At 48.4% G+C, this 27,039-nt stretch overlaps 1 protein-coding gene, 1 long non-coding RNA gene and 1 other non-coding gene across 16 annotated transcripts in view; 2 read left to right on the forward strand and 1 right to left on the reverse strand.

Moving 5' to 3' along the window:
• Positions 1-27,039, forward strand: part of KIF9 (kinesin family member 9) — a 50,481-nt gene that overhangs the window by 15,485 nt on the left and 7,957 nt on the right. For 10 of the 14 annotated variants that reach the window (XM_003256993.4, XM_030811925.1, XM_030811930.1 and 7 more), the window contains 13 exons: positions 708-791; positions 903-995; positions 2,447-2,594; positions 3,973-4,037; positions 6,997-7,074; positions 15,270-15,338; positions 15,878-15,982; positions 17,063-17,118; positions 17,804-17,894; positions 18,385-18,518; positions 20,068-20,262; positions 22,086-22,300; positions 26,803-26,979. In XM_003256993.4, coding sequence (XP_003257041.1) covers positions 708-791; positions 903-995; positions 2,447-2,594; positions 3,973-4,037; positions 6,997-7,074; positions 15,270-15,338; positions 15,878-15,982; positions 17,063-17,118; positions 17,804-17,894; positions 18,385-18,518; positions 20,068-20,262; positions 22,086-22,300; positions 26,803-26,979 — 1,510 coding nt within the window. The remainder of the gene's footprint in view (positions 1-707; positions 792-902; positions 996-2,446; positions 2,595-3,972; positions 4,038-6,996; positions 7,075-15,269; positions 15,339-15,877; positions 15,983-17,062; positions 17,119-17,803; positions 17,895-18,384; positions 18,519-20,067; positions 20,263-22,085; positions 22,301-26,802; positions 26,980-27,039) is intronic. The other 4 variants (XM_003256994.4, XM_030811929.1, XM_030811926.1 and 1 more) reach the window with 2 other exon arrangements.
• Positions 12,422-12,525, forward strand: LOC115834977. Its single transcript, XR_004029958.1, has one exon. It is a non-coding gene; the product is annotated as a small nucleolar RNA U13 (small nucleolar RNA).
• The window catches only part of LOC101177828, a 77,807-nt gene continuing 69,964 nt past the window's right edge, over positions 19,197-27,039 (reverse strand). The window contains exon 3 of the long non-coding RNA XR_004029766.1: positions 19,197-20,334. This is a non-coding gene — a long non-coding RNA (uncharacterized LOC101177828). The remainder of the gene's footprint in view (positions 20,335-27,039) is intronic.

The raw sequence follows: 27,039 nt of genomic DNA on the forward strand, positions 1-27,039 counted from the left end.
TGGGCCCAGGAGGCAGAGGTTGTAGTGAGCTGAGATCGTGCCACCACACTCTAGTATGGGTGACAGACTGAGATGCTCTCTCAAAAAAAAAAAAAAAAGAACACAAAATAAATAAATAAAAATAAAATTATTATTTTTTTAAAGTAATACATGCTCACTAAAAAAACCCACAAAACTGTATAAAAAAGAAAAAATAACCTATAAACCCCAACCCAGCAGCAACTATTATTAACATCTTATTAGCAGAATTCTGCTTATTTCTTCTATGAATGCTTTTGCATTCCTTAGATCATGCTATAATATGATTTTGGATTCTACATTTCTCTGTTATTAAAAACTATGTGTCAGCATTTTCCTGGCTGCCCAATATTCCATTGTACACATAGGTCATTCCCAAATTGTTGGACATGCAGGTTGATTCTGATTCAATATTCATAAACATTTTTAAGGCTGTTGATTTTTATTGTCACTTTGCTTTCCAGAAAGCTATACCAATTCACACGTCCCCAGCAGCAGGTGAAAGTGTAGCTGTGGACTCCAATTTGACTCCCTTTCTATTAGTTCATAAAAGAGTTTTGCCTGGAAGGCCCAGCTGATCTCAGTGATACGAGACCACTTGTGTAGCTATTGGTATAATTGAAAAATGACCCAAGTGCCTTGTCGTTTTAGTTTTTTGAAATGTTGCCTATGATTCCTTTCCTCTTCAGGGTGAGACCAACAGGATTATAGCCTCCCACACTATGAACAAAAACTCTTCCAGATCACACTGCATTTTCACCATCTACTTAGAGGTAGGTGCAAGCTCTTTGATCAGCCCAGGTGGGGCAGTCAATTCCCATGGGGCCTGCTCAGTCAGAAACTTCTCCCTGTAACAGTCTAACTTCTGCTTGGATGTTTTGTAGGCGCATTCCCGGACCTTATCAGAGGAAAAGTACATCACTTCCAAAATTAACTTGGTGGATCTGGCAGGCTCAGAGAGGCTGGGGAAGTCTGGGGTAAGTGATGGGGGCTGGAGGTTGCTACTCAATAAGCCACGAGCCCTTTTTCTGGCATAGTGCTTGCACATCTGGGCCATGACTCATTGGATATTTGTGAACACAGTCCTGAGCTAGGCGAAGTGGGACATGTGGGCTTGCTAGAGGGACAGGATTGGCAAAGAGGGAACGGGGGCGTTCCTGGGGGCGGTTCCTACCTCAGAAGATTTTTGTTAACATTAAATGAGATAATGCCCTCTACATTCTTAGCAAAGTGCCTGGCACTCAGTGCTCAGTAAAATATTCCTTGCTGGTATAGCATTTCTCTGTGTGTGTTTTTGTTGTTGTTGTTTTGAGACACAGTCTCGCTGTGTCTCCCAGGCTGGGGTACAGTAGCACAAATACGGCTCACTGCAGCCTTGACCTCCCGGGCTCAAGTGATCATCCCACTTCAGTGTCTCAAGTATCTGGGATCACAGGTACGCACCACCATGACCAGCTAATTTTTAAGTTTTTTTGTAGAGACGGGGTCTCGCTATGTTGCCGAGGCTGAACTTGAACTCCTGGGCTCAAGTGATCCTCCTGCTTTGGCCTCCCAAAGTGCTGGGATTACAAGCGTGAGCCACCACACCTGGCTTCTTTGTGAATGAATATGAGTATTCATATGAATATTTGCATGAGTATTTCAAATAAATATTTGTATGAGTATATTAGCACAAGTATTAACAAGAGTATTCAGATGAGCATTTGTATGTGCATTCATGAGTGTTTGTGTGAATATTCACAGGATTCTTTGCTCAAATATCTAGACAAGTATTTCAGTACATATTCATATTAGTGTGAATCTTTGAGTGAATGTCCATATGAATATTCATGTAAGCGTTCACATTCGCATGAGCTTTCACGTGAGTGTTCACATGAATATTTCTGAGTTTTGGTATTACCATTATTAGCCCAAGATGGAATACAATCGCATGACGTTGAAAGAAGACCCTGGGCCGGGCGCGGTGGCTCACGCTTGTAATCCCAGCACTTTGGGAGGCCGAAGCGGGCGGATCACGAGGTCAGGAGATCGAGACCACGATGAAACCCCGTCTCTACTAAAAATACAAAAAATTAGCCGGGCGTGGTGGCGGGTGCCTGTAGTCCCAGCTACTCGGAGAGGCTGAGGCAGGAGAATGGCGTGAACCCCGGAGGTGGAGCTTGCAGTGAGCCGAGATTGCGCCACTGCACTCCAGCCTGGGTGACAGAGCGAGACTCCGTCTCAAAAAAAAAAATAAAAATAAAAATAAAAATAAAAATAAAAAAAAAAAAATAAAAAATAAAAAAAAAAGAAAGAAGACCCTGGTTCTGGGAAGGAGGCGCTGACCTGACCACAGACTTATAGCATTTCTCCAGACCAGGAAGACTGCTATTCTTATTGGGGCAGCTGCTTTATTCCATCCAAAGTGGAACTGACCTTTGCTTTGTAGTCTGAGGGCCAAGTCCTGAAGGAAGCCACCTGCATCAACAAATCACTCTCATTCCTGGAGCAGGCCATCATTGCCCTCGGGGACCAGAAGCGGGACCACATCCCCTTTCGGCAGTGCAAGCTCACCCACGCTCTGAAGGACTCGTTAGGTGAGGGGGTACAGTTGCTGCCCAGGGAGGAGGGTCTGTGTCTTTGGGGAGGGACAGGTTTGGCACATCTGCCACTGGCGATAATAGAATTGCTCCCTCCTGGTGGCATGGATTCACCTGCAGCACATTCACAGTGACTTCAGACACCTGGAAAGGCAGAATCAAGCGCTGTGCCCAGAACACACCATGCTATTCACTCCTCAGAACCTTCCTTAGGCTTTTTACCTGTACTAGGAATACCTTCTCTTTTCCCCTTGTCCTGAGGGGACAGCTGGCAGAATCCTTCACAGCCTGAAGACTTGGGGCGAGGGCCTCTCTCCCATGGCATCTTCCCTTCCCCTGCAGCCTCCTGTACAGAGCAGCAGGGGCTGTGTCTTATCATCCCCATGGCCCTAGGCCTTTGTGTTGAGCCTGACAACACAGTCACTAGTGTCTGATTGTTAAACTGAGTGCCACCCTGAGCAAAGCTCCAACTCATACCTCCTTCTCCTGTCCCTGCCCCTCCCTGCCCTGTATCATCTCTCCTCTGCTGTTTTCTCCTGGATCCTCTTTTAGGTACATCTGCTGGCCTCTCTTTCTCTCTTCCCCTTACCTCCCAGCCTCACAGATGTGTGTATCCTCTCTGACCCTGTCTCAGTTCAGGCTGCTATAAGAAAATACCATAAACTAAGTGGCTTAAACAACAGGCATTTATTTCACATAGTTCTGGAGACTGGAAGGTTCAAGATTCAAGTGCCAGCAGATTCAATGCCTAGTGAGGGCCCTCCTCCTGGCTTGCAGATGGCCACCTTCTCGCGTATCCTCACATGGAAAGAAAGAGAGGGCTCTGGTCTCTTTCCTTATAAGGACACTAACCCCATCATGGGGGCCCCACCCTCTGACTTCAACTAAACCAAATTACCTCCCCCTCCCCAAGTCCTCCATCCAGATACCATCACATCGGGGTTACAGCTTCAACATATGAATTTTGTAAGGACAAAAACATTCAGTCTTGACCAGGTGTGGTGGCTCACACCTGTAATCCCAGCATTTTGGGAGGCTGAGGCAGGAGGATCACTTGAGGCCAGGAGTTCAAGACCAGCCTGGGCAACATAGCAAGACCTCGTCTCTACTAAAAACAAAAAAAAATTAGCCAGATGTGGTGGTGTGCACCTGTGGTGCCAGCTACTTGGAAGGCTGAGGCAAGAGGATCGCTTGAGCCCAGGAGATTGGGGCTGCAGTGAGCTGTAATTGTGTCACTGCACTACAGCCTGGGTGATATAGTGAGACCCTGTTTCAAAGAAAACAAAAAACATTCAGTGTATAACAGACCCCATCAACTCCTTTGGAGCAGAAAAAACACACGGTTCATAGCCCTTCTGTGTCTTGCTTTCCTCAGGGGGAAACTGCAATATGGTCCTCGTGACAAACATCTATGGAGAAGCTGCCCAGTTAGAAGAAACGGTATGTAAAGACAGTCAATGAAACCAGATTGGAATCCCCCTTCATGGGTGCCAGGGAAGGGTAAGGCTCCAGGCTGGCTAACCTGGCACAGTGGCCATAGACATTGTCAAGAGTGGAAGGATCCAGGGGTGAGTCTGAGCCACAGTTGCTGACGGGGCCCAGAGCCAGGATCCACACACTAAGCACTAAGCTGTGTGGAGGAAGAGGGCCAGCCAGCAGGCAGGCTCAGCATGGGGGACTGTGTGAGGAGGGAGGCTGAGAGCCAGCTTTGTGAAGACAAGGGCCACGTTTCCTGGGGTGCTGCTCCTGGAATTGGGATCGAGAAGGATCGTTGGTCACTTGTTCTTTATAATCACACATGTTTAAACATCTTGAAAACCCCACAGGGTTCCAGGCTGTGGTTATAAGGCCAGTATGAGCAGATGGTATTAAGCACCTGCCATGTGCGCCATGGTAAGGAGGAGTAACCTTGCAGAAATTAGTCTTAAATGCCTTGGGCCTCAGCATCCTCAACCCAGAAAGACAGAGAAGCCATGGTCCTAAGTAATGTGAGGCCCAGAGGGAGGAGACCTTCAGTGGAGGCCAGGATGGGGGTGATGGGGAACTTTTCCTGAAGCTGGAGTAGGGAAAGGTGGGCACTGAGCTGGCTGGGGTTAAAGGATTGGCAGTAGGATAAGCAGAGGTATTCCTGGCAGAGGTAATAGTGGGACTGAAGATGTGACCCACACCAGGAACATCTGTCTACTGCGGGGGGTGGGGGCTCTCAGCAAGAAGAAGAAAAGAAATCACAGGGGCTGAATGGGCTCTAGTGGCCCGGCTGAGGCCTTGGCTGTTCTCCTGCAGGTGGCTGGAGCTGTCACAGGGTTTGAGTAGGGGAGGGCTGTGGCCAGAGGTGGGATTAGTCAGGGAGATTATCCAAGTGGCAGGACACAGGTGGCCTGGGGAAGGGAGAAGCTTGTGAGAATTAGAGGCAGGAATAAAGGTCTAGCCCAGTGACACAGGTGAGTCCACACAGCTGAGCACCTCCAGCTTGGGGCTTTCCCAACCTTCCTCTGAAGTGCCACCCATCATAGATAAGACAGATTAGGGGCCGGGTGTGGTGGCTCACACCTGTAATCCCAGCACTTTGGGAGGCTGAAGTGGGTGGATCACCTGAGGTCAGGAGTTCAAGACCAGCCTGACCAACATAGTGAAACCCTATCTCTACTAAAAATACAAAAATTAGCTAGTCATGGTGGTGCACGCCTGTGGTCCCAGCTACTCGGGAGGCTGAGACAGGAGAATCACTTGAACCTGGGAGGCAGAGGTTATAGTGAGCTGAGATTGCGCCACTGCACTCTGGCCTGGGTGACAGAGCGAGATGTCTCAAAAAAACAAAACAAAAAACCGCCACAAAAGACAGATTAGGAAAGCTATCATTAGACATTTTACTTTTCAAGTGTGGATGTTTAAGGCAATCTTCAGTCACCTGGAGAATCTACTTAGGAGAAACAGATTATTTCCAAAGATGCTTCAGGGCAAGACATGCCTGCAGGGTCTCCCAGCTGTGTGCATTAGGGACTGTCCCAGCTTCCAAGGAGAGTGCTCCTGTCGTACATCCAGCACCCTGGGACTTGGGAGGCAGGGGAGGAGAGCTCCAGCTGACATGCAGGCAGCATCCCCAGAGGAAGGCTTTTGGAACTTCTTGGTCTCATGGCATAAAAAGCATGGTTGAGGCCAGGTGTGATGGCTCATGCCTGTAATCCAAGCACTTTGGGAGGCTGAGGTGGGCAGATCACTCCTTGAGGTAAGGAGTTTGAGACCAGCCTGGCCAATGTGGTGAAACGCATCTTACATGGCAGGAGCAGGAGGAAGAAAGTGAGGGGCAGGGAGGTGCCACACATTTAAATGACCAGATCTCATGAGAACTCACTCACTACCATGAGAACAGCACCAAAGGGGAAGTCCGCCCCCATGATCCAATCACCTGCCACCAGGCCCCACCTCCAGCATTGGGGATTATATTTCAACATGAGATTTGGGTGGGGACAGAGATCCAAACCATATCAGATGGTAAGATATCTCAATAATTTAAAAATGTTGATTACATGTTGAAATTATAACATTTTGGGGCCAGGTGCAGTGGCTCACACCTGTAGCCCCAGCTACTCAGGAGGCTAAGGTGGGAGGATTGCCCAAACCCAGAAGGTTGAGGCTGCAGTGAGCTATGATTGTGCCACTGCACTCCAATCTGGATGACAGAGCAAGACCCTGTCTCAAAAGAACACAACAAAACAAAACCCCACAAACAAACCATAATATTTTTGGTATCTTGGGTTAAAATTTAAATAAAACATATTAAAATTATTTTCACCTGCTTCTTTTTAGCTTTTCTTACATGGTTACTAGAAAATATAAAATTACATGTATGGCTTACATTTGTAGTTTGCATTGTATCTCTGTTGGACATGGCTGATCTAGACCCTGAAAATTGTGTGAAGGAGGGGGAACACTGTGGTTTGTGGAAGGGGCAGAGACGTTTCATGTGAAGGAAAACCAGGAAGGCTTCAGGAAGGAAGCTGATTTTCAGCTGAGCCTTGGAGAAAGAGTGGAATGCAGGAAGGCAGACAGCATAGGAGGACAGAAAAGGGTACTCCAGGCAGGAGTCACCTGAGCAGAGGCCTAGAGGTAGAAAGTGATCAGGTTTGGATGAAGAAATAGACCAGTGCGCATCCTCACAGTCTACATGACGAGGGCCAGGCTGCTGGATATGCCCTCTGTCACCTTCCTGCTCTTCTCATGGGGACCTCATACCCAAGAACCCTTTTGACCAATGTCCTCCGGGGGAAGGGAACCAACACAGGTTGGCAAGGGAGCTTAAGGAGCCATGAAAGGGCAGGCAAGGTCTCTGAGAAGGCGGGTCTCTTGGGGTCTCACTTTAGTGGCGAGCCATCTAACGTCTACCTGCTCTGTTTTTCAGCTATCTTCACTGAGATTTGCCAGCAGGATGAAGCTAGTCACCACTGAGCCTGCCATCAATGAAAAGTATGACGCTGAGGTACAGCAGGGGTTGTGGGCAGGTGTCCCACTGTGGGGAAAGTGTATGGGTTTGCTACTTGGGTCACACAAGCGAGGCTTCCCTTCCTGCCTCAACCAAAGATCCCCATGCAGCTCTGGGTAAGCCCCTTTCCACTCCTGGACTAGCCAGAGTCTTCAGAGTCCCTGGAGACCCTTAGGGGCTGTCATGGGGTGAAAGGGCTAGGTCAGGCCACCAACAAGTTCACATGTGAGGCCTAAAGAACTTATTAGAAATGGGATAGAAGCCGACCTTAAGATGAAAATTTTTTAAAAACAAAGAAAAAAAAAAGGACATCTTCAGGCTCCACCCTAGACCGGCAGAATCAGAAACTCTGGGAATGGATCTAGTGACCTGTGGTTCAATATCAGTCAGGTGATTCTGATGCCTTGTCACATTTGAGAACCGCTGCTCTAAGCTCCACTTCCTCCCCAGTCTCCAAACCATGAGTTAGTTCTACAAACTCTGGGTGCTCTAGGCTTCTACATGAGATTTCCTTAGAGCTAAGGGCTAAAGTGGTGTGGACCATCTTTCAGAATCACCTGGCTATGTCACTACAGAATTTCTTTCCTCCCAGTAAACAGCTGGCCAATCAGAGGGAGTGCTCAGCATCACCATTAACAATGGAAATACAAATTAAAACCTCGTTGGAATTCTACCCTTAAATTAGCAAAAACTAGAATGTTTTTGACAACACAAAATGATGATGAGAATGTGGAGAAATGGAAACTCTTGTCCACTTCTGGTCAAAGTGTAATTGATACAACCACTTTGGGGAGCATTCTGGCAACATCTGGTGTAGTAAAAACACATTTATTGTTAATTTGGCTTTCCTCTAAGATGCTCATGGAATCATAGCTCATGGAGAAAGGAGCATTTGTAAGCCCTAAGCTTGACAAACCAGTTAAACTTTTCAGATTCTAAATCCTGAAGGAAAATGACAGTCCCTATGGCTCTGTAGAACTAACCCATGGTTTGGAGATTGTGGAAGGAGTGGAGCTTAGAGCAGTGGTTCTCAAATGTGACAAGGCATCAGAATCACTAGATCCATTCCCAGAGTTTCTGATTCTGCCGGTCTAGGGTGGGGCCTGAAGATGCCCTTTTTTTTTCTTTCTTTTTAAAAAATTTTCATCTTAAGGTCGGCTTCTATCCCATTTCTAATAAGTTCTTTAGGCCCTTTTATGACACTGATGCCTCCTCTCTTGGGGCCACACTTTGAGAACCACTGGCATCCTAGTTAAGGCCATGGTGACTGGATTGGGCTCTCCTGGGTTTAGCACCCTGCTCTTTCCTCCATTAGCTGTGTATAGCCTCAGCAAAATACCTACACTTTTTTTTTTTTTTGAGACAATCTCCCTGTGTCACCCAGGCTGGAGTGTAGTGGCATGATCTCTGCTCTCTGTAACTTCTACCTCCCAGGTTCAAGCCATTCTCCTGCCTCAGCCTCCCAAGTAGCTGGGATTACAGGCACATGCTACCATGCCCAGCTAATTTTTGTTTGTTGAGATGGAGTCTCGCCCAGGCTGGAGTGCAGTGGTGCAATCTCAGCTCACTGCAACCTCTCCCTCCCAGGCTCAAGCCATTCTCTTGCCTCAGCCTCCCAAGTAGCTGGGACTACAGGCGCACACCATCACACCCAGCTAATTTTTGTATTTTTAGTAGAGACAGGGTTTCACCATGTTGGCCAGACTGGTCTTGAACTCCTGACCTCAGGTGATCTGCCCGCCTCTGCCTCCCAGAGTGCTGGGATTACAGGAGTGAGCCACCACACCTGGCCAAAATGCCTACACTTTCTAAGGCTCAGTTTCTTCATTTGTAAGTTGGATAGATAACACAATCCATGCTCAAAGAGATCTTGTGAAGAATGAGATAATGTGTAGAAACCTCTTAGCATAGTGCTGTCATGGGGTAAATGTTCAATAAATGTTGTTTAGCACTCCTCTCCCTTCTACAGAGCAGCAGTATTGCTTCTAGGTATATATAGTCTAGAGACATTCTCACATGTGTGAGAGACTATAGAAGTCACTATTAAAACAAGCACTGTGAGCACCCTTCTTCTATAGAGTCTATAAGTCTCTTTATAGACTTACTGTAATATTGATTAAATAGTGACTCTTTATAGTACTTACTATAATAGCGAAAAATTAGAAACATAATATCCTTTAACAGAGGAGTAGCTAAATGAGTTGTGGGATGAGGGAGCCAGAGCTAGAGCTACCTGCATGGATAAATCTCAAGTGAGAAAAAAACTAGATGCCTGAAGTGGCCCAAATGACAGTCTCTATTATTTACACCACATATAAAAACATGCAGAGAGATGCTGATACCATTAATGGATATATGTGTGTGGAGTAAAAGAAAAAATGCATGGGAGTGAAAAAACCAGACTGAGGCCAGAGGTTCCTTTTGGGATGGGAGGGGAGTGGATTGGAGCATGGTATGCAGAAGTTTCACATTTATCTGAAATGTTTTACTTCTTAAAAAAAAAAAAAAAAATCCCTGGGCTGGGTGCGTGGCTCATGCCTGTAATCCCAGTACTTTGGGAGGCTGAGGCAGGCGGGTCACTTGAGGCCAGGAGTGCAAGACCAGGCTAGACAACATGGAGAACCCCATCTCTACTAAAAATGTAAAAATTAGCTCGGTGTAGTGGTGCCTGCCTGTAATCCTAGCTACTCTGGAGGCTGAGGCACAAGAATCGCTTGTGCCTGAGGGGCAGTGGTTGCAATGAGTGGAGGTCATGCCACTGCACTCCAGCCTGGGCAATAGAGGGAGAATCTGTCTAAACAAACAACAACAAAAAAACCACCCCTGAAGCCAATGTAACAGCATACTATTGTAGTCACATTTTGGGGCAGTTTGCCCAGGTTTTATGGCATTATTTTGTATGCTTTTCTGCTTTTCTGTATTCTTGAAGATTTTCTTATCTTTTTTTTTTTTTTTAGATGGAGTCTAGCTCTGTCGCCCAGGCTGGAGTGCAGTGGCACAATCTCGGCTCACTGCAACCTCCACCTCCCAGGTTCAAGCAATTCTCCTGTCTCAGCCTCCTAAGTAGCTGAGATTACAGGCACCTGCCACCACCCCCAACTAATTTATGTATTTTTAGTAGAGACGGGGTTTCATTGTGTTGGCCAGGCTGGTCTTGAACTCCTGACCTTGTGATCCTCCAGCCTCAGCCTCCCAAATTGCTGGGATTGCAAGCATGAGCCAACATGCTTGGCCTTCTTATCTTTTCTTATTTGGTGTTCCCTTAGCTTAGGATTATCAACATTGCTACCTGTGAACCTGGCTGGGTGGATGTTGTACCTGTCCTGAAGGTTTTTCATGCCCCTATTTTTTATTTATTATTATTATTTTTTTAGACAGGGTCTTGCTTTGTCACCCAAGCTGGAGTGCAGTGGCGCTGTCATGGCTCACTGCAGCCTCAACTGCCTGGGCTCAAGCAATTCTCCCACCTCAGCCTCCCAAGTAGCTGGGACCACAGGCCTGTGCCACCACGCCTGACTAATTTTTTTTTTTTTTCTGTAGTGATGGGGTCTCTCTATGTTGCCCAGGATGGTCTTGGGCTCCTGGGCTCAGGGGGTCCACTTAGCCTCCCAAAGTACTGGGATTACAGGTGTGAGCCACCACGCCTGGTGAAGTTGGAGAATCATGCTTTTTCATGTAATTTGTGTTCTAAGATCTGCATTGTTGGCCCTGGCCAACCGAGTGAGTCTCTGTGCCATCCATTGTGAATGTGTTTATAATCTTTCTGATAAGCATTTTTCTTTACAAACGTGAGTTCTTGAGAGAGATGTAGAAAAATTATTTTGGTTGCTGCCTTTCCTAGACCGTAGCCAGAATTCTCAGGTCATTTTCAGCACTGTCTTCGGTATTGACGCCTGTTTTCAAGAGGGTGGAATTGCTTCTTCAGAATTTCTTTGGCTGATGGGGCTGGCTGTAAGGCAGAAGCCTGGGTTCCTAATCCACCTCTTCCATAAGCTCTCTGTGGCGAGTTGCTCAGACCCTCTCAACCTCAGGGTTGTCCTCTGTGAACAAGGAAGTTGGCCTGATAACCTGCAGTGACCCTCCCACTCTGCCAGTCGGTGATTCTGTGAAGTGGTGTAAAGGGCTGTGAGCCTCAGGCATAAACAGACAGCAGGGAGAGACTTAGTATACCCCACTCTACCAAGAGAAGATACACTGGCAAGCTGCAGTGGGATGAAAATCGGAAAACTGCCTGACCCGAGAGCTGCCTCACAGCCTGATGTGCAGCTTAAGCAGAATTCTCTGAATTATCCTCATTACATTTATAATGAAAATGCCTATTAGGAAACTTACATGAGTCTGTGCTGTTTCCAAGGCATTTTTTTCCTATCTAAAAAATGCCCCTGTTTGTTGTCATTGTTGTTGTTTTTGAGACAGGGTCTCACTCTGTTGCCCAGGCTGGAGTGCAGTGGTGCAATCTTGGCTCACTGCAACCTCCGCCTCCCGTGTTCAAGCCATTCTCCTGCCTCAGCCTGCCGAGTAGCTGGGATTACAGGCATGTGCCACCGCACCCTGCTATTTTTTATTTTTTATTTTTAGTAGAGACGGGGTTTCACCATGTTGGCCAGGCTGGTCTTGAACTCCTGACCTCAAGTGATCTGCCCGCCTTGGCCTCCTAAAGTGCTGGGATTACAGGCATGTGCCACTGCACCCAGCCTCCTACATCACCTTCTGATTGGCCCAGACATGTAAGTTTGGCTCTGCTGTGCCTCACTGAACAGAGTCATCAAGCTGGAGGACCCTGATGGCTCAGTCAAACTTTCTGTAGCTGGGCCATGATACATTTTCTAGGGCTGGGAGAAGGAGGGCATGTGGACAGGTGAGACTGGCCAAGCCTCTCCTGTTGATCCCACAGGAAGTCCACACCTGAAGGGGACCTTCGTGGGGCTTCCCAGAGGGGCAGATCAAGGATCTGGACACTGGTCACATGCCTTGGGTCCCAGGCTTTGTGCCTGAATTGCCACAGAGCCATCAGGATGCCAGGGGTTCTGTTGACCCTGCTATGTGAGGGCAGATGGGCCTCAGTGCCCAGGTTGGATGAGGGCTAGAATACAGCAGGCCTTTGGTCTGGGAGAGGGCCAGTGGGGCGGTGGACTGGTCACAGTTTCGGTCACCAGTCCCAGGATCCAGGTGTCAGGGGCTCCCTCCAGTGGCCCTTTTATGACAACTAAAGGAAGTCCTATTGTTCACAGCGAGGGTTCTCAGCTTGAAGTTCCTTGTGCCTCTTTTAGAGAAGACACTCAGATGGTATCTATCAAGTATAAAATGACTTAGCGATTCTTCTCCTCAAAATGTATCATTTATGATCCTTTTGTAGTTCATGAGCGTGATGATTGGGTGTTCATATGCTTGTGTGAGATGTGCCACCCTTGAACCTTGTTATGACGTCGGCACATTACCTGTCCGATCTGAAAAAAAAAAAAATGTATCATTTATTTACTTACCTAAAATCTGTGGAGTGCTTACTATGTGCCAGGTGCTTTTTAAAGCACTTGGGATACCTGACTGCATGAACAGAAACACAAATCTCTGAGCTTGCAGTCTGATGGGAGTAGGGGAGATACATAATAATAATCACAATAAATAGGTAGGTTCTAAAGCTTCACTGTTTAATACAGTAACTGCTACTCAAATGTGGCTATTTAATTAAAATTAGAATTACTGGCCGGGCGCGGTGGCTCACGCTTGTAATCCCAGCACTTTGGGAGGCCGAGGCGGGCGGATCACGAGGTCAGGGGATCGGGTGAAACCCCGTCTCTACTAAAAATACAAAAGATTAGCCGGGCGTGGTGGCAGGCGCCTGTAGTCCCAGCTACTCGGAGAGGCTGAGGCAGGAGAATGGCGTGAACCCGGGAGGCGGAGCTTGCAGTGAGCCGAGATCACACCACTGCACTCCAGCCTGGGTGACAGAGCGAGACTCCGTCTCGAAAAAAAAAAAAAAAAAAAAAAAAAAAATTAGAATTACTTCTTCAGGCTCCCTAGGCACATTTCAAGTGTTCAGTAGCTGTATGTGTCTCATCATTACCATACTGGGCAGCACAAATATGGAACATTTCAATAATTGCAGAAAGTGCTATTGGACAGCACTAATCTAGAGTATGTTAAAAGGCAAAACGTGCTATGAAAAACAACATTAGAGATTTTTAAAGCATGTTGCAGGGGTGGAGAAGGAATTACAATTTTTTTTTTGAGACAGTGACTCACTCTATTGCTCAGGCTGGAGTGCAATGGTGCGGTCTCAGCTCACTGCAACCTCCGTCTCCCGGGTTCAAGCAATTCTCCTGCCTTAGCCTCTCTAGTAGGTGGGATTACAGGCGCACGCCACCATGCTCGGACAATTTTTGTAATTTTTGTAGAGACAGGGTTTCACAAGGCTGGTCTCGAACTCCTGACCTCAGATGATCCACCTGCCTTGGCCTCCCTAAGTACTGGGATTGCAGGGATGAGCCACCGCACCTGGCTGGAATTACAATTTTAAAAAGTAATTGTGGTGCACCTAATTTAGAAGCTTTTGAACAGAGATTTTCAGGAGGTAAGTGAATGAGTCTTGGAAATACCTAGGAGAAGAAAATCCAGGGCAGTGGACAGGCAATGCAGAGGCAGAAGAATACCAATTTGTGGAAGTGTTTGGAGTGCACCAGGGAAGAGAAGCAGAAAAGAGGTAATGGGGGCAGATCTCAAAAGCCTCATAGATCACTGTGTTATTCTACAGAAATCTATAAGGACATAAATATATGAGTACAAAAATGTTCTTGCAGCATTGTTTGTAAGCAGCAAAAAATTAGAGGTGAGGCCAGGCACAGTGACTCACACTTGTAATCCCTGCACTTTGGGAGGCTGAGGCGGGCAGATCACCTGAGGTCAAGAGTTTGAGACCAGCCTGGCCAACATGGCAAAACCCCTCTCTACTAAAAATACAAAAATTAGCCAGGCGTGGTGGCGCCTGCCTATAATCCCAGCTACTCGGGAGGCTGAGGCAGGAGAATTACATGAACCCAGGAGGCAGAGGTTGCGGTGAGCCAAGATTGTGCCACTGTACTCCAGCCTGGGCAACAGAGCGAGACTCCATCTCAAAAAAAAAAAAAATTAGAGGTGACATACATGATTATCACTGGGGAGTGGTGACATGTTCATGCAGTGGTTGGTGAGGATGAGGGTGAAAGGATGAGGGTTATAACCATGCATAGAAAGCATCCTAGAGGCCAGGCACAGTGGCTCACACCTGTAATCCCAGCCCTTTGGGAGGCCGAGGTGAGAGGATTGCCTGAGCCCAGGAGTTTGATACCAGCATGGGCAACATAGTGGGACCCCTGTCTCTACAAAAATTAGCTGAGCATGGCAGTGTGTACCTGTAGCATGACCTACTCAGGAGGCTGAGGTGAGAGGATTGCATGAGCCCAGGAGGTTGAGGCTGCAGTGAGCCATGATGGTAACACTGCACTCCAGCCTGGAGGACAGAGCAAGAGCCTGTCTCTAAAAAGAAAGCATTCTGGTGCTGGGTACAGTGGCTCATGCCTGTAATCCTAGCACTGTGGGAGGCTGAGGTGGGTGGATCACCTGAGGTCTGGAGTTCGAGACCAGCCTGGCCAACATGGTGAAACCCTGTCTCTGCTTAAATTATAAAAATTAGCCAGGTGTGGTGGCGGGCACCTGTAATCCCAGCTACCCAGGAGGCTGAGCCAATAGAATCGCTTGAACCCGGGAGGCGGAGGTTGCAGTGAGCTGAGATCATGCCATTGCACTCCAGCCTGGGTGACAAGAGCAAAACTCTGTCTCAAAAAAAAAAAAAAGAGAGCATTCTGGAGTCTGTAGGCTGCACCAAAAGGGCCATTATCCTGGTAGACTAGAAGGAGCCTGGGGCCCCTGGGAATTGGGGTTTGAGGTGGCCATGTGGCTTGTGTTGTCTCTTCTGCTGGCAGTAGCAAAGGCCAGGGGACTGTTCAGGTCCTCCCAGACCCTAAACTCACCCCAGTTAGGGAAGAGTCACCAGTGGGGAGGGAATCACCAGAAGCTGAAAGCGTACCCTGTGAATCCAGGAATGACCAGGATGTCTGGGCACAGAATGAGGAACTGTGCTCTTGCTGTGGAAGAGACAGGGTAGCTTCTCTGATGACCCTTCCTGTCGGCCCCCACCCTACCATGTTTCCCAGCAGAGAGTGGTCAAGAACCTGGAGAAGGAACTAGCACTGCTCAAGCAGGAGCTGGCTATCCATGACAGCCTGGTAAGAGGCTAGAGGCAAGGAAGGAGAGCAGAGGTGCTGGGGCAGGGGTTGACTAGAGGGACTGGGGCTAGGGGCAGACAGCATGATGGGTCAAGGCTGATGGTGGGCGGGGTCGGGGGCAGGCTGAGTGGCAGGAAAGGGGCAGCAGCAAGGGTCCATGAGCACAGGGGGTGGGAGCAGAGTCCTCCAATGGCCCTGAGGGGCCTCAAGGCAGAGGCAACACATGCCTCCTGTCCTCACCGTTCTCATGCTACAGAGTCTGCTGGGACTCAGCCAGCAGAGCCTCTGTCTGGAGTAGCAGGCCCCATATCTGAGGGTCTTTCCTTTCCTCCCCGACCCCATTATCCCTCTCTGACCCAAGCACCTGGCCTGTTGTGTCAGGCCCTCTGGCAGGACCCGATGATGAAGGGAATGAGCCAGCTTGGGCAGCCAGGGCCTGGGCCCAGCCTCCCTACTCTGCCTCTCAGAATGGCCCCTGCCATTCCCCTGTGGGCTCAGGTTCTTGTTGCTTATCCACATATTCTTCATCCTCCTTCAAGACCAACCGCACCTTTGTGACCTATGACCCCATGGATGAAATCCAGATCGCTGAGATCAACTCCCAGGTGCGGAGGTACCTGGAGGGGACGCTGGACGAGATCGACGTAAGGAACCCCTCTGTGACCATTATGCTCAGCTCAGGGCTCAGCCTGGGCCTCCCTGTCCTGGGCACACCCCAACGCATGCTCTGCTGGCCTCAGAACCTCATGTGAATGGGTGCAGTGGGTGGAGGGTGGTGCTGGACTCTTGATGTCAGGGTCCCTTCAGCTCATCTCAGGGGCACAAGCACTCTTTGCTGAATGACCTTGGCAAAATACTCAACCTCGTGTACTTCAGTGGCCTCACCTGCCTAGTGGGGAGGGAAACAGAGTGGGGATTAACTGAGCTGCTGCACCTGGGGTGCTTGACTGTGTCCGCAGAATGAAGCTGATAAAGGATGGTGGTCATGCTGGTTGTCTACAAGGTAGACCCCAGGGCCCATGTTGGAGTGGGCCAAGGAGGGGAAACCACTCCACAAGGAAGGGTCCTCAGGGGGAAGGCTGCATCCTGTTTTCACAGTGCAGTCCATCAAACCCCTCTTCTTGGAGACATGGGCAGACCCCCCTGGCTGTTACTGTGGGCAGCTCCGAGAAGCAGGCCTGGGACAACTAAGGGATGGACTCTTCTGGCCTTCACAGGAGGGGCAGTCCCAAATTAACCCTTGATCAAGGGGAATGCTGTGGGCTTTAGGCTGGGGGGAGGCCAGTAACCTTCCTCCAGCCTCATGTGTGTGTGTCTGTGCCCATGCAGACAGGTCCATAAATGGGCTCCATCTGAAGACAGCAGGCAGAACCTTTTGGAAGTAAGAGAAAGCTGGAGAAATACATTTTATTAAAAAAAAAAAAAACTTTAGAAGGTATTTTCAAGGTATAGAATCATTTCATTTTATAGAGGTCTCCACTTAGAAAGGGTGGTGTTTATAGCCTCAGCAAATACTTAGTTTTAAAATTATTAATCAGGTGTTTCTCTGCTCTGGAGGAGGGCTTGGCTGCCACTTTGCTGAGAGGCTGTGTGCACATGTCCTCTTCTCGAGACAGATGGTCCAGGGGTCAGCCAAGGGGTCTTGATTTCTCTACCAACATAGATGCAGCCTGGTCCCTCTAGGTGCCCTTGGTCTAACCTCTGCCTTGCTCTCTTCCTTCCAGATAATCAACCTTAGACAGATCAAGGAGGTGTTCAACCAGTTCCGGGTGGTTCTGAGGTGAGAGACCCCCACCCCTGCCTCACTCCTACAGCAGGCTGCCATTTTCATCTCCTGCGATCTGGGCACTTGCCTCCAAGAGCATCCTCTTCTTGCTCGTTGATGAAGAGCCAAATCAGAGCCCTTGGGGGCATGCCTGGGTCCCTGGTGGATATTCAGTGAGTTCATTATTAGACAGGAGATGTTTATGGAGTGCCAGCTCTGAGTGTGCCCAGAGCAGGGCACTGTGAATATTCACCTTGTGAATATTGCCACACATACCCCCACCTCAGGAGGCATTTGTGGTTTATTTGGGTGCAAACATACCCGTAGTCTGAGCAGCTTATGCTAGGTGGTGTCACTAAAGCTGGTCACATGATTCTAAGGGGCCTCTTAGAGACAGAACCTAAGACAGAACCCCACATGGTCCCAAGTGAAGCTTACGGTCCTTATCAAGTGTCATCTTGGAGCAGACACACATGGCATAAGGTGGCACTTGTGGGTTTGGGGGTTGGACAGTGGGTATATGCAATGGGGCAGGGGGAAGTGAGTCCTTTGTCCTTTTGTCTGGTCTGGTTCATGATGAAGGTGTGGCCCCACACAAGGGACCTCACCCATATGACTTTTAACCCCAGTACTTGGTTCTTGCCCCAGTGGATTCAGCATGGCCCCAGGTACAAGCTGTTCTCTCGTGCTGTCTCCCAAGCCAACAGGAACAGGAAGTGGAGTCCACTTTGCGCAGGAAGTACACCCTCATTGACAGGAATGACTTTGCAGCCATTTCTGCTGTCCAGAAGGTAAGCATAGTTGCTACTTGCCGACAGCACTCACCTCAGATTTCCCATCCTCAGACCTTTGCAGAGGCAGCAAGTATTATGCATTAAACGAGAGTAGGATTGCAACAGATAAAGGTAAACACCAGAATGAACACAGGTGACCTGTGTAAGAGTGAACCACTTTTGAATTAAAAATAATTTCCATAAGGTAGAGACATGGATAATAATATTAAAGACAAATTCCTGGAATTAGGTTGGAAATAAGCTTTAAGATCCCCAGAGTATGGAATGAGGTGCCATACTGGTGAGGGGGTGCATGTGGAAAGTGGACATTTGGCAGAGTGGTCAGGGACCGCTCTACTGGGGACAGCCTGAGACTGGCATCAGAAGCTGTCAAACCTTGGTGTGTACGGTGAACATGTCCACCCTGAGCCTTGGGCCATATACATGTGGGTCCCCAAGGGGTCCAAGCCCTTAATCTAACTCACAGACCTTTGGCTGGCCTATGTAGGTGGGGCTTGTGGATGTTGATGGCCACCTAGTGGGTGAGACTGAAGGACAAAACTTTGGACTCGGAGTTGCCCCTTTCTCTACCAAACCTGGGAAGAAAGCCAAGTCCAAGAAGACATTCAAAGAGCCACTCAGGTGAGTGACCTTGCTGCTCTGCCTCCTCAGCAGCTGGCCCTCCTCGGTGGGTGAATGGGAGGACGTGCACTGTTCCCACCTTCCCCCTGGTGTCTCAGCTACTGGGTTGGCACAGTGGACGTCACTGCTGCCAATACTACCAAGTCTGTGAGGCCCAGGCTGGGGCTGGTTTGGAACCCCACAAGAATCACCTCTCGTCCTCACAGTAACCTGGTGAGGTGGGAGTTAATGTCTTCATTACACTGATGAATAAACAGAGGCTTAGAGAGGGGAAGTCACACACCAAGGCCATACCACCAATGAGTAGTGGAATGGCAGCGAGAAGCTCGACCAGCTCTCCAGAGCCCATACCCTCTGGTACTTTATGTTGTACCCCCTCCCCTCACTTCACTAGGGTCTTCCTGCCGACTGGCACTCAGGTCACCTAAAACTCCAGTTCACCTTTCAGGCAAGACTCGTTTGTATGTGCAAGGTGGGAAGAGCGTTTAGGTTCACTTAGTGAGCCCACTCTCCCGGGCTGCTGTGTAGTGGTGGGTAAGAGCACAGGCTCTGGAGCTGACTACCGGGTTCCCTTCCCTGCTCTGCACTTCTCACACTCAAGGGGTCACCCCGTGTGAGACATGAGAACCGCTCTGTGCCTGTTTCTGCCTCTCCGGAATGGGAATAATAATAATAGCATCCAAGTCATTGAGGTCGTTGTGAGCAAGAGTGAGTGAGCGCAGGCCACAGGCCAGAGCTGATTGTAGAAAACTGTTACACGCAGGACAAGAGTCCGGCAGCAGAGGATGCCAGTGTCCCTGGCTTCCTCCCGCCTCTTCATGAGTGCAGTCACACCTCAGCCCTCTCTGTTCTGCTTCCGGATAATCAGTGCAGTAGTCGATGGGTTGAGGCTCAGTCCCCTGAGCCACACTCGTTGCAAGGAGGAGGAAAGAGGAAGAAACAGATTTTCTATCCTCAGACCTTTGGGAAGAGCCATGGGCATCCTCCTGCCAGTTCGGTCCTCAGATCTGCCTCTTCTCGGAGAAAGGCAACAAGCACTGTCGCTTCAGCAGGGAGGACAGCTACTTTTCTGGGAGCTGGTGTGGAGAACAGGGTGTGTACCAGTAAAAACAGCAGGGCAGAGCCATCCTGCTTTACCATTGGTCCACAGACAGACCCACCCTGTGTGGGGCTCTACCAGTCCTTCCCAGGGAAGCCTGTATGACTCAGACCTCAGCAGCCATGGTGGTTCCTGAGAACCTGTGGCCCATCCTACAGGTCCATACACTTTCAATCCATGGAGATTGTACCCATTTTTCCCAAGTGTTTCCTGCCAAGACCACTGAAGGCTCTTTTTTCTGATAAAAGGGAGAAAAATGCCCTCTTCTTCCTCCACATCTGCCTAGCTTAGCATCACACCATTTGCGCTTTTACCTAGGAATATGAACAAGATGGGAGCTGAATGAGGTGGGGTTCCCAGGGTAGTCAGTGCTGAGAAAGGTCACTCATCCTGGCATCTGATACCTCACTGTCCATGACTGAACCCTGGGGCTTCCGTGCCTTCTTCCAGCTCCTTGGCAAGAAAGGAAGGTGCCAGCAGCCCTGTGAATGGGAAGGACTTGGATTACGTTTCCACCTCCAAGACCCAGCTGGTCCCATCCTCCAAAGATGGGGATGTCAAAGACATGTTTTCGCGGGACCGGGAAACTTCCAGCATTGAGCCCCTTCCCTCAGACTCCCCGAAGGAGGAATTACGCCCAATTAGGTAATCAGCTAATGTTAGCTTCTGCACCAGATCAAACAAAACCATATGTGATCCTCAACATGTAAAGAGTACCTGCAGATAAAAGAGAAATAAAATAAGGAATAATAGGCAAAGACTAGGAACACAGTCCCCAAAGAAGAAACATGACTTATGCATCTGCAAAATGATGCAACCTCAGGAGTAATCTAAGATGCACAATTAAACATGGAATCATTTTAGACCCTCCAAATAGCAATTATTTAAATAATTAAAGTTATGTATCTTTTGTACAAGTACTGCATTCAAAAGATTTAAAAATTTTAAGGTTTGAAAGATTATAACCTCTTCCCTTTCCTCGAATCACTCAGCCCCTCTCTCTGATGAGTTTTTAAGGATCTATCCTAAGGAAATAGATGTGAAACAAGATTTATGCAAAAGGTGTTTATCTCATCATTTATTTAAAAAGCAAAATATATATGTTTTTGAAAACCTTCAGTAGCCAACACTAGGGAAAGGGCACTAAGTGAATTGTTCTCTGCCATTGGGTTGTCCATGAAGAATTTCAGCCTATGAACATTTCTAAACATTCAGAGAAGTTGAAATAATTGTACAGTGAACACCTGTACACCAAGCATCCTCCCAGTTCTACAATTTATATGTTACTATTCTTGTTTCATTCTGCCTCTATCCTTCTATCCTTCCATGTTCTTTTTTTGATGCGTTTCAAAGTTGCCCACATCAATCCACTTCCCCTTCCCCAACTTCATCTTACACTCATTAACTAGAGTTCTCAAAGAGTTTTTAATAACATGAAATGCTTTTTTGAAAAAAGTAAAGTGTAAAATTAAACATACTGCATGGCCTTAGCCATTCAAAAATATATCAGAAAGGCCAGGTGCGGTGGCGTATGCTTGTAATCCCAGCACATTGGTTGGCCAAGGCAAAAGGATTGCTTAAACCCAGGAGTTGGAGAGCCTGGGCAACATAGTGGATCTCTGTCTCTATAAAAAATGAGAGCACATGCTGAGCATGGGAGCACATACCTGTAGTCCGAGCTACTCAGGAGGCTGAGGTATGAGAATTGATTGAGCCCAGGAGCTCGAGGCTACAGTGAGCTGTGATCGAGTCACTGAACTCCAGCCCGGGCAACAGAGCAACATGCTGTCTCCAAAGAAAAAAAAAAAAAAAAAAAAAAAAATATATATATATATATATATATATGAAATCCAGGGCCAGGCACAGTGGCTCATGCCTGTAATCCGAGCACTTTGGGAGGCTGAAGTGGGTGGATCACCTGATGTTGGGAGTTCGAGACCAGCCTGACCAACATGGAGAAACCTGGTCTCTACTAAAAATAAAAAAATTAGCCCGGTGTGGTGGCGCATGCCTGTAATCCCAGCTACTCGGGAGGCTGAGGCAGGAGAATCGCTTGAACCTAGGAGGTGGGGGTTGCAGTGAGCCGAGATTGCGCCATTGCACTCCAGCCTGGGCAACAAGAGCAAAACTCTGTCTCAAGGAAAAAAAAAAAAAAAAAAAAGAAAGAAATACAGAAGGAGATACACCACCATATGCCATTGTTCTTTTCTTTTCTTATTGTTGTTTGTTTCTTATACTTTTCCTTGCTCTCCTCACTTTCTGCCATGAGCATAGGTCGTTGTACATGTGCTGAGTAAAACAAAGAGGAGGGAATGATTCACACACAGTTTAGCTCCTGTCTTGGGTAGATGGTGCCTAGCACTTCTGCCTCCTGCCCACAGAAGTCCCAGGGAAGAAAGACGAAGTGCCTGGTGACTCCAAGGCAGCCACCTCATTTATCCTCTTTGGTCTCACCCTTGCATCTCAAGGCCCGACACCCCACCCTCCAAACCAGTGGCCTTTGAGGAGTTTAAGAACGAGCAAGGTAGTGAGATCAACCGAATTTTCAAAGAAAACAAATCCATCTTGAATGAACGGAGGAAAAGGGCTAGCGAGACCACACAGCGCATCAATGCCATCAAGCGGGAGATTGATGTGACCAAGGAGGCCCTGAATTTCCAGAAGTCACTACGGGAGAAGCAAGGTAAATGTGTTGGAAAGAGGGCTAGGGAGCTTTGGGGTCTCAGAGTCATGCTGGTCGAAGCAGAACAGCCCTTGGCACTAGAGGACTGAGATGGGAGGGGGCCAGTGGGGGTGCTGGGATGTGGCCTTCACCCATAGGTCAGATCACTTAGCTCTGGTCAGCCCCTGAGAGCCGCAGAGTCCTCCCCTGTCAGCCAGCCTCTGCCTGTGGGTCCCTCATTGTTGCATTATCTCAGACCTAGGTGCTGGGCCTTCCACCCCATATATGCTACTGTCCATGGTGAAACAGGCCCTTTGTCCTGCAGAGGTATCACTGGGAGATGGGTAGCTGGTGACCTCTACAAGGTCCGTGGGGCTCTGTGTGGTTTCCTCACTGCCCCAGGTGGTCAGATTGAGGTGGGGCTGCTGGTAGGGACTATGAAAAACCAAGTAAGGGAACAAGAATGTGGATGCCGGAGAGCCAAGGGACTCACTGTCAGTAAGGCCATTCCCTGTGCCGAATCCCTGACACCCATGCTGGTCTTGTCAGAGTCTTGTCCCCTAGAGCCAGTGGCAGGGGGTGCTCCAGGCTCAAAAAGCAAAGGACCCCAATGTGGGGAGGGTGCTCACCTGGTTACCCTGACCCAGTGTCCTTGTCTTGGTGGCGTGCACCGCCCAAACCTGCACTGAGGGCCAAGGCCCATCAAGCTTGCATGTTCAGATGACTTATCTGGGAGGGCTGGTCAAGTGCAGATTCCCAGCTCCTCAGACAGTGTTTCTGACCTGGGAGAGGTGCAGCAGGGCTCAGGACCTGCATTTTAATGAGTGACCATTCCAACTCTGGGACAGGTGGTTCAGAGGCCACACTGTTCTTCACACTCCTGGTTCAGTCTTACTGTCTTCTTCCAGACAGGAAACACCACAGGTTACTGGGCTTTCCCTTGCTAAATCACAACCCTGTTCCAGGCCAGCTTTCATAAGTGATCTCCAGATGTCACTTGGTTTATTCCTGCAAGTCAGATGCATCATCTTACTCACAGGGGGTGCATTTTCCTCATTTATTTCTCAGAGGAGCAGGGCGTGGTGGTGCACACTTGTAATCTTAGCATCTTGGGAGGCTGAGGCACGAAAATCACTTGAACCCAGGGGGCAGAGGTTGCAGGAGGCAAGATTGCGCCACTGCACTCCAGTCTGGGTGACAGACCAAGACTGTCTCGGAAAAAAAAACAAAACAAAACAATTATTTCTCAGAGGGCAACTTTATTTTCTAATTCTTGGGGCCATTCTTATCATACCTCACAGACCAGTAATGACATGCTATTCCTGAGGGCAAAGCCCTCCACGGGTCTGGGAAGCTGGAGAAGGCCAGTGATGGTGGCTATAGACATACCCCTATCCAGAGCCACAGGGAGAGGACATGGTGAAGATTTTATGGGACAAACAAGCACTTCTTTGTTCTCTCTGCTCACACTTTCTTTGAACATACAGCCCCTTATTACATATTTAAGATAAAATATACGCATGCTATGCTGGCATATCATTTACTCCTGAATACACCTGAAAGTGGACAGTTTCAAAAGATGAGATGAGGAAGACATTAAAATTTTTTTTTTTCTTTTTTGAGACGGAGTTTCACTCTTGTTGCCCAGGCTGGAGTGCAATGGCATAATCTCAGCTCACTGCAACCTCCGCCTCCTGGGTTCAAGGGATTCTGCTGCCTCAGCCTCCCAAGTAGCTGCGATTACAGGCATACCCGCCACCATGCCCAGCTAATTTTGTGTTTTTAGTAGAGATGGGGTTTCTTCATGTTGGTCAGGCTGGTCTCGAACTCCCGACCTCAGGTGATCTGCCCGATTTTTGGCCGGGTGCGGTGGCTCACACCTGTAATCCCAGCACTTTGGGAGGCCAAGGTGGGTGGATCATGAGGTCAGGAGATCAAGGCCATCCTGGCTAACACAGTGAAACCCTGTCTCTACTAAAAATACAAAAATATTAGTCGGGCGTAGGTGGTGCACGCCTGTAGTCCCAGCTACTGGGGAGGCTGAGGCAGGAGAATGGTGTAAAACCCGGGAGGCAGAGCTTGCAGTGAGCCGAGATCGCGCCACTGCACTCCAGCCTGGGAGACAGAGCGAGACTCCGTCTCAAAAAAAAAAAAAATTATCTATCAGTATCAAAAAATACCCATTTTTGTGCTGTCCCCCAAAAGTAGTTGTTTTTCCACTGATTATTAGAATATTAATAAAATACCTTTATTTTATTGAATTTACTTGAACAGATCAAGTAAACTCATATCTTCTAGGCCAGGCGAAGTGGCTCGCGCCTGTAATCTCAGCACTTTGGGAGGCTGAGGCAGGTGGATTGCTTGAGCACAGGAGTTTGAGACCAGTCTGGGCAATTCAGTGAGACCCTGTCTCTACAAGAAAACATAAAAAATTAGCTGGGCGTGGTGGCACATGCCTATAGTCTCAGTTACTTGGGAGGCACGGTGAAAGGATCACCTGAGCCCAGAAGGTTGACGTTGCAGTGAGCCATGATCATGTCATGGCACTTTAGCCTTGGTGACAGAGTGAGGCCCTGTCAAATCAATCAATCAATCAATCTCTTAGATACCTTATTATTGACAGCCACTTGTTGACCCAGAAAGGTCAACTAATTTGGAACATTAGTCTCTTGTAAAAGAACCTGAGGCCAGTAATTCAAGAAAAAGAAAAAGAAACAAAGAGAAGAAAAAGAGAAAAATGTAAAAATGTAAAATCATCTTTAAATTCAACTCTTTTTTTTCCTGGAGATAATCAGAGATCCTCTGAGTAGAACAAAAGATGTTCACAGTTACTCCCCAACTCCACAGAGTACTGTAAAGACCCTACTCTGTAAAGGATTGCGGCTTATCCAAATAATCACATCAGGGACCTCCCACAGCATAGAGACCACAGCAGATTGCTCTGCATTGAAGGTGAGACACCTGGTGAGGGTGACTCCCACTCCCCACTCCAGATCCCAGATCCCAGATCCCAGATCCCAGAGTCTAGACATTTGCTTTTCCATTAATGGCTTTTAATGTGTCTCACTTTTTTCTCAATAAACATCAGTGGAAGTGCTAACTTTCTTTTTTTTTTTTTTTGTGACAGAGTCTCGCTGTCACCCAGGCTGGAGTGCAGTGGTGCGATCTCGGCTCACTGCAGGCTCCGCCCCCCGGGGTTCACACCATTCTCCTGCCTCAGCCTCCCGAGTAGCTGGGACTACAGGCGCCCACCACCTCACCCGGCTAGTTTCTTTTGTATTTTTAGTAGAGACGGGGTTTCACTGTGTTAGCCAGGATGGTCTCGATCTCCTGACCTCGTGATCCGCCTGCCTCGGCCTCCCAAAGTGCTGGGATTAGAGGCGTGAGCCACCGCGCCCGGCCGAGAAGTGCTAACACTTTCCTCTAGCACCTGGGGGCTGCCTCATGCACCCCAGCCACACACCTCAGGTCACATGCAGAACACACTTACCCTACACTTGGGGATGGGGGTTGATGTGATGCCTTTGCTAAGCTTTCAGGTGCTGTGAGCAGTGGAGAACAGGGTGAATGGCTTTGCACACCAAATTATTTTATCTTAACCCAGCAACTGTCACTGAACTGACAGACCTTAAAAAATCCATGCAAAGAGACTAATAGCACTGACCCTTGTCCCTGGAGCCCTTTGATAGCTACTCAACACGATATAGATGTCTAATCATCTCTAACAAGAAGGTAGCTGGTGAGCTGCGCATGGTGGCTCATGCCTGTAATCCCACCACTTTGGGAGGCTGAGGCGGACGGATCACCTGAGGTCAGGAATTCAAGACCAGCCTGGGCAACATGGTGAAACCCTGTTTCTACTAAAAATACAAAAATCAGCTGGGCATAGTGGCACATGCCTGTAATCCCAGTTATTTAGGAGGCTAAGGGAGGAGAATCGCTTGAACTTGGAAGGCGGAGTTGCAGTGAGCCGAGATTGTGCCACTGCACTCTAGCCTGGGCAACAAGGCGAGACGCCATCTCAAAAAAAAAAAAAAAAAAAAATGAAAGTGGCTGGTGGACGTGTGTATCAGCAAGAGACAATTTGAACATCTGCTGTTATTAATAAGGAGCCTTGCTCAAGTGTCTTGTAGTACTAGCCAGTGATGGCAGTTTGTAGATGTAATTTACAAGAAAAATAGACATTTGTATACTAGGGGTACTTACTAAATATCTTTGGCTACTAGAGTTTTAAATAAAATAAGCATGGAGCATGGGCCTTCTGCACCTTCCCCTGCCCTCTGCTCCTGTTTGTCCTAAAATGCCAGTGTGGCCCCACTGAGCTGAGCTCCCCTCCCTGTGAGATTATGCCCTGGCAGCCTGGCCTTCTTGTGCTTTGCCCATCTCCTTGCCATGGGCCAGCCCTGCCTGTGGTCTTCTATCTTCATGATTTGCCAGCTCTGTGCCCACTTTCTGGAATCCCTTCCTCCCCCAATTTCCGGTGGACACCTCCTCATTTCCTGACTTCTTCTATCACCTTGCAGGCGAGTACGAAAACAAGGGGCTGATGATCATCGATGAGGAAGAATTCCTGCTGATCCTGAAGCTCAAAGACCTCAAGAAGCAGTACCGCAGCGAGTACCAGGACCTGCGTGACCTCAGGGCTGAGATCCAGTATTGCCAGCACCTAGTAGATCAGTGTCGCCACCGCCTGCTCATGGGTGCGACAGTTGGGAAGGTTGGCCGCCTCCTGAGGTACAAGGAGGCTCAGGGAGAGGCCA

The sequence above is a fragment of the Nomascus leucogenys genome, chromosome 4 (genome assembly GCF_006542625.1).
Source record: "Nomascus leucogenys isolate Asia chromosome 4, Asia_NLE_v1, whole genome shotgun sequence".
In the NCBI taxonomy this organism is placed as follows: domain Eukaryota; kingdom Metazoa; phylum Chordata; class Mammalia; order Primates; family Hylobatidae; genus Nomascus; species Nomascus leucogenys.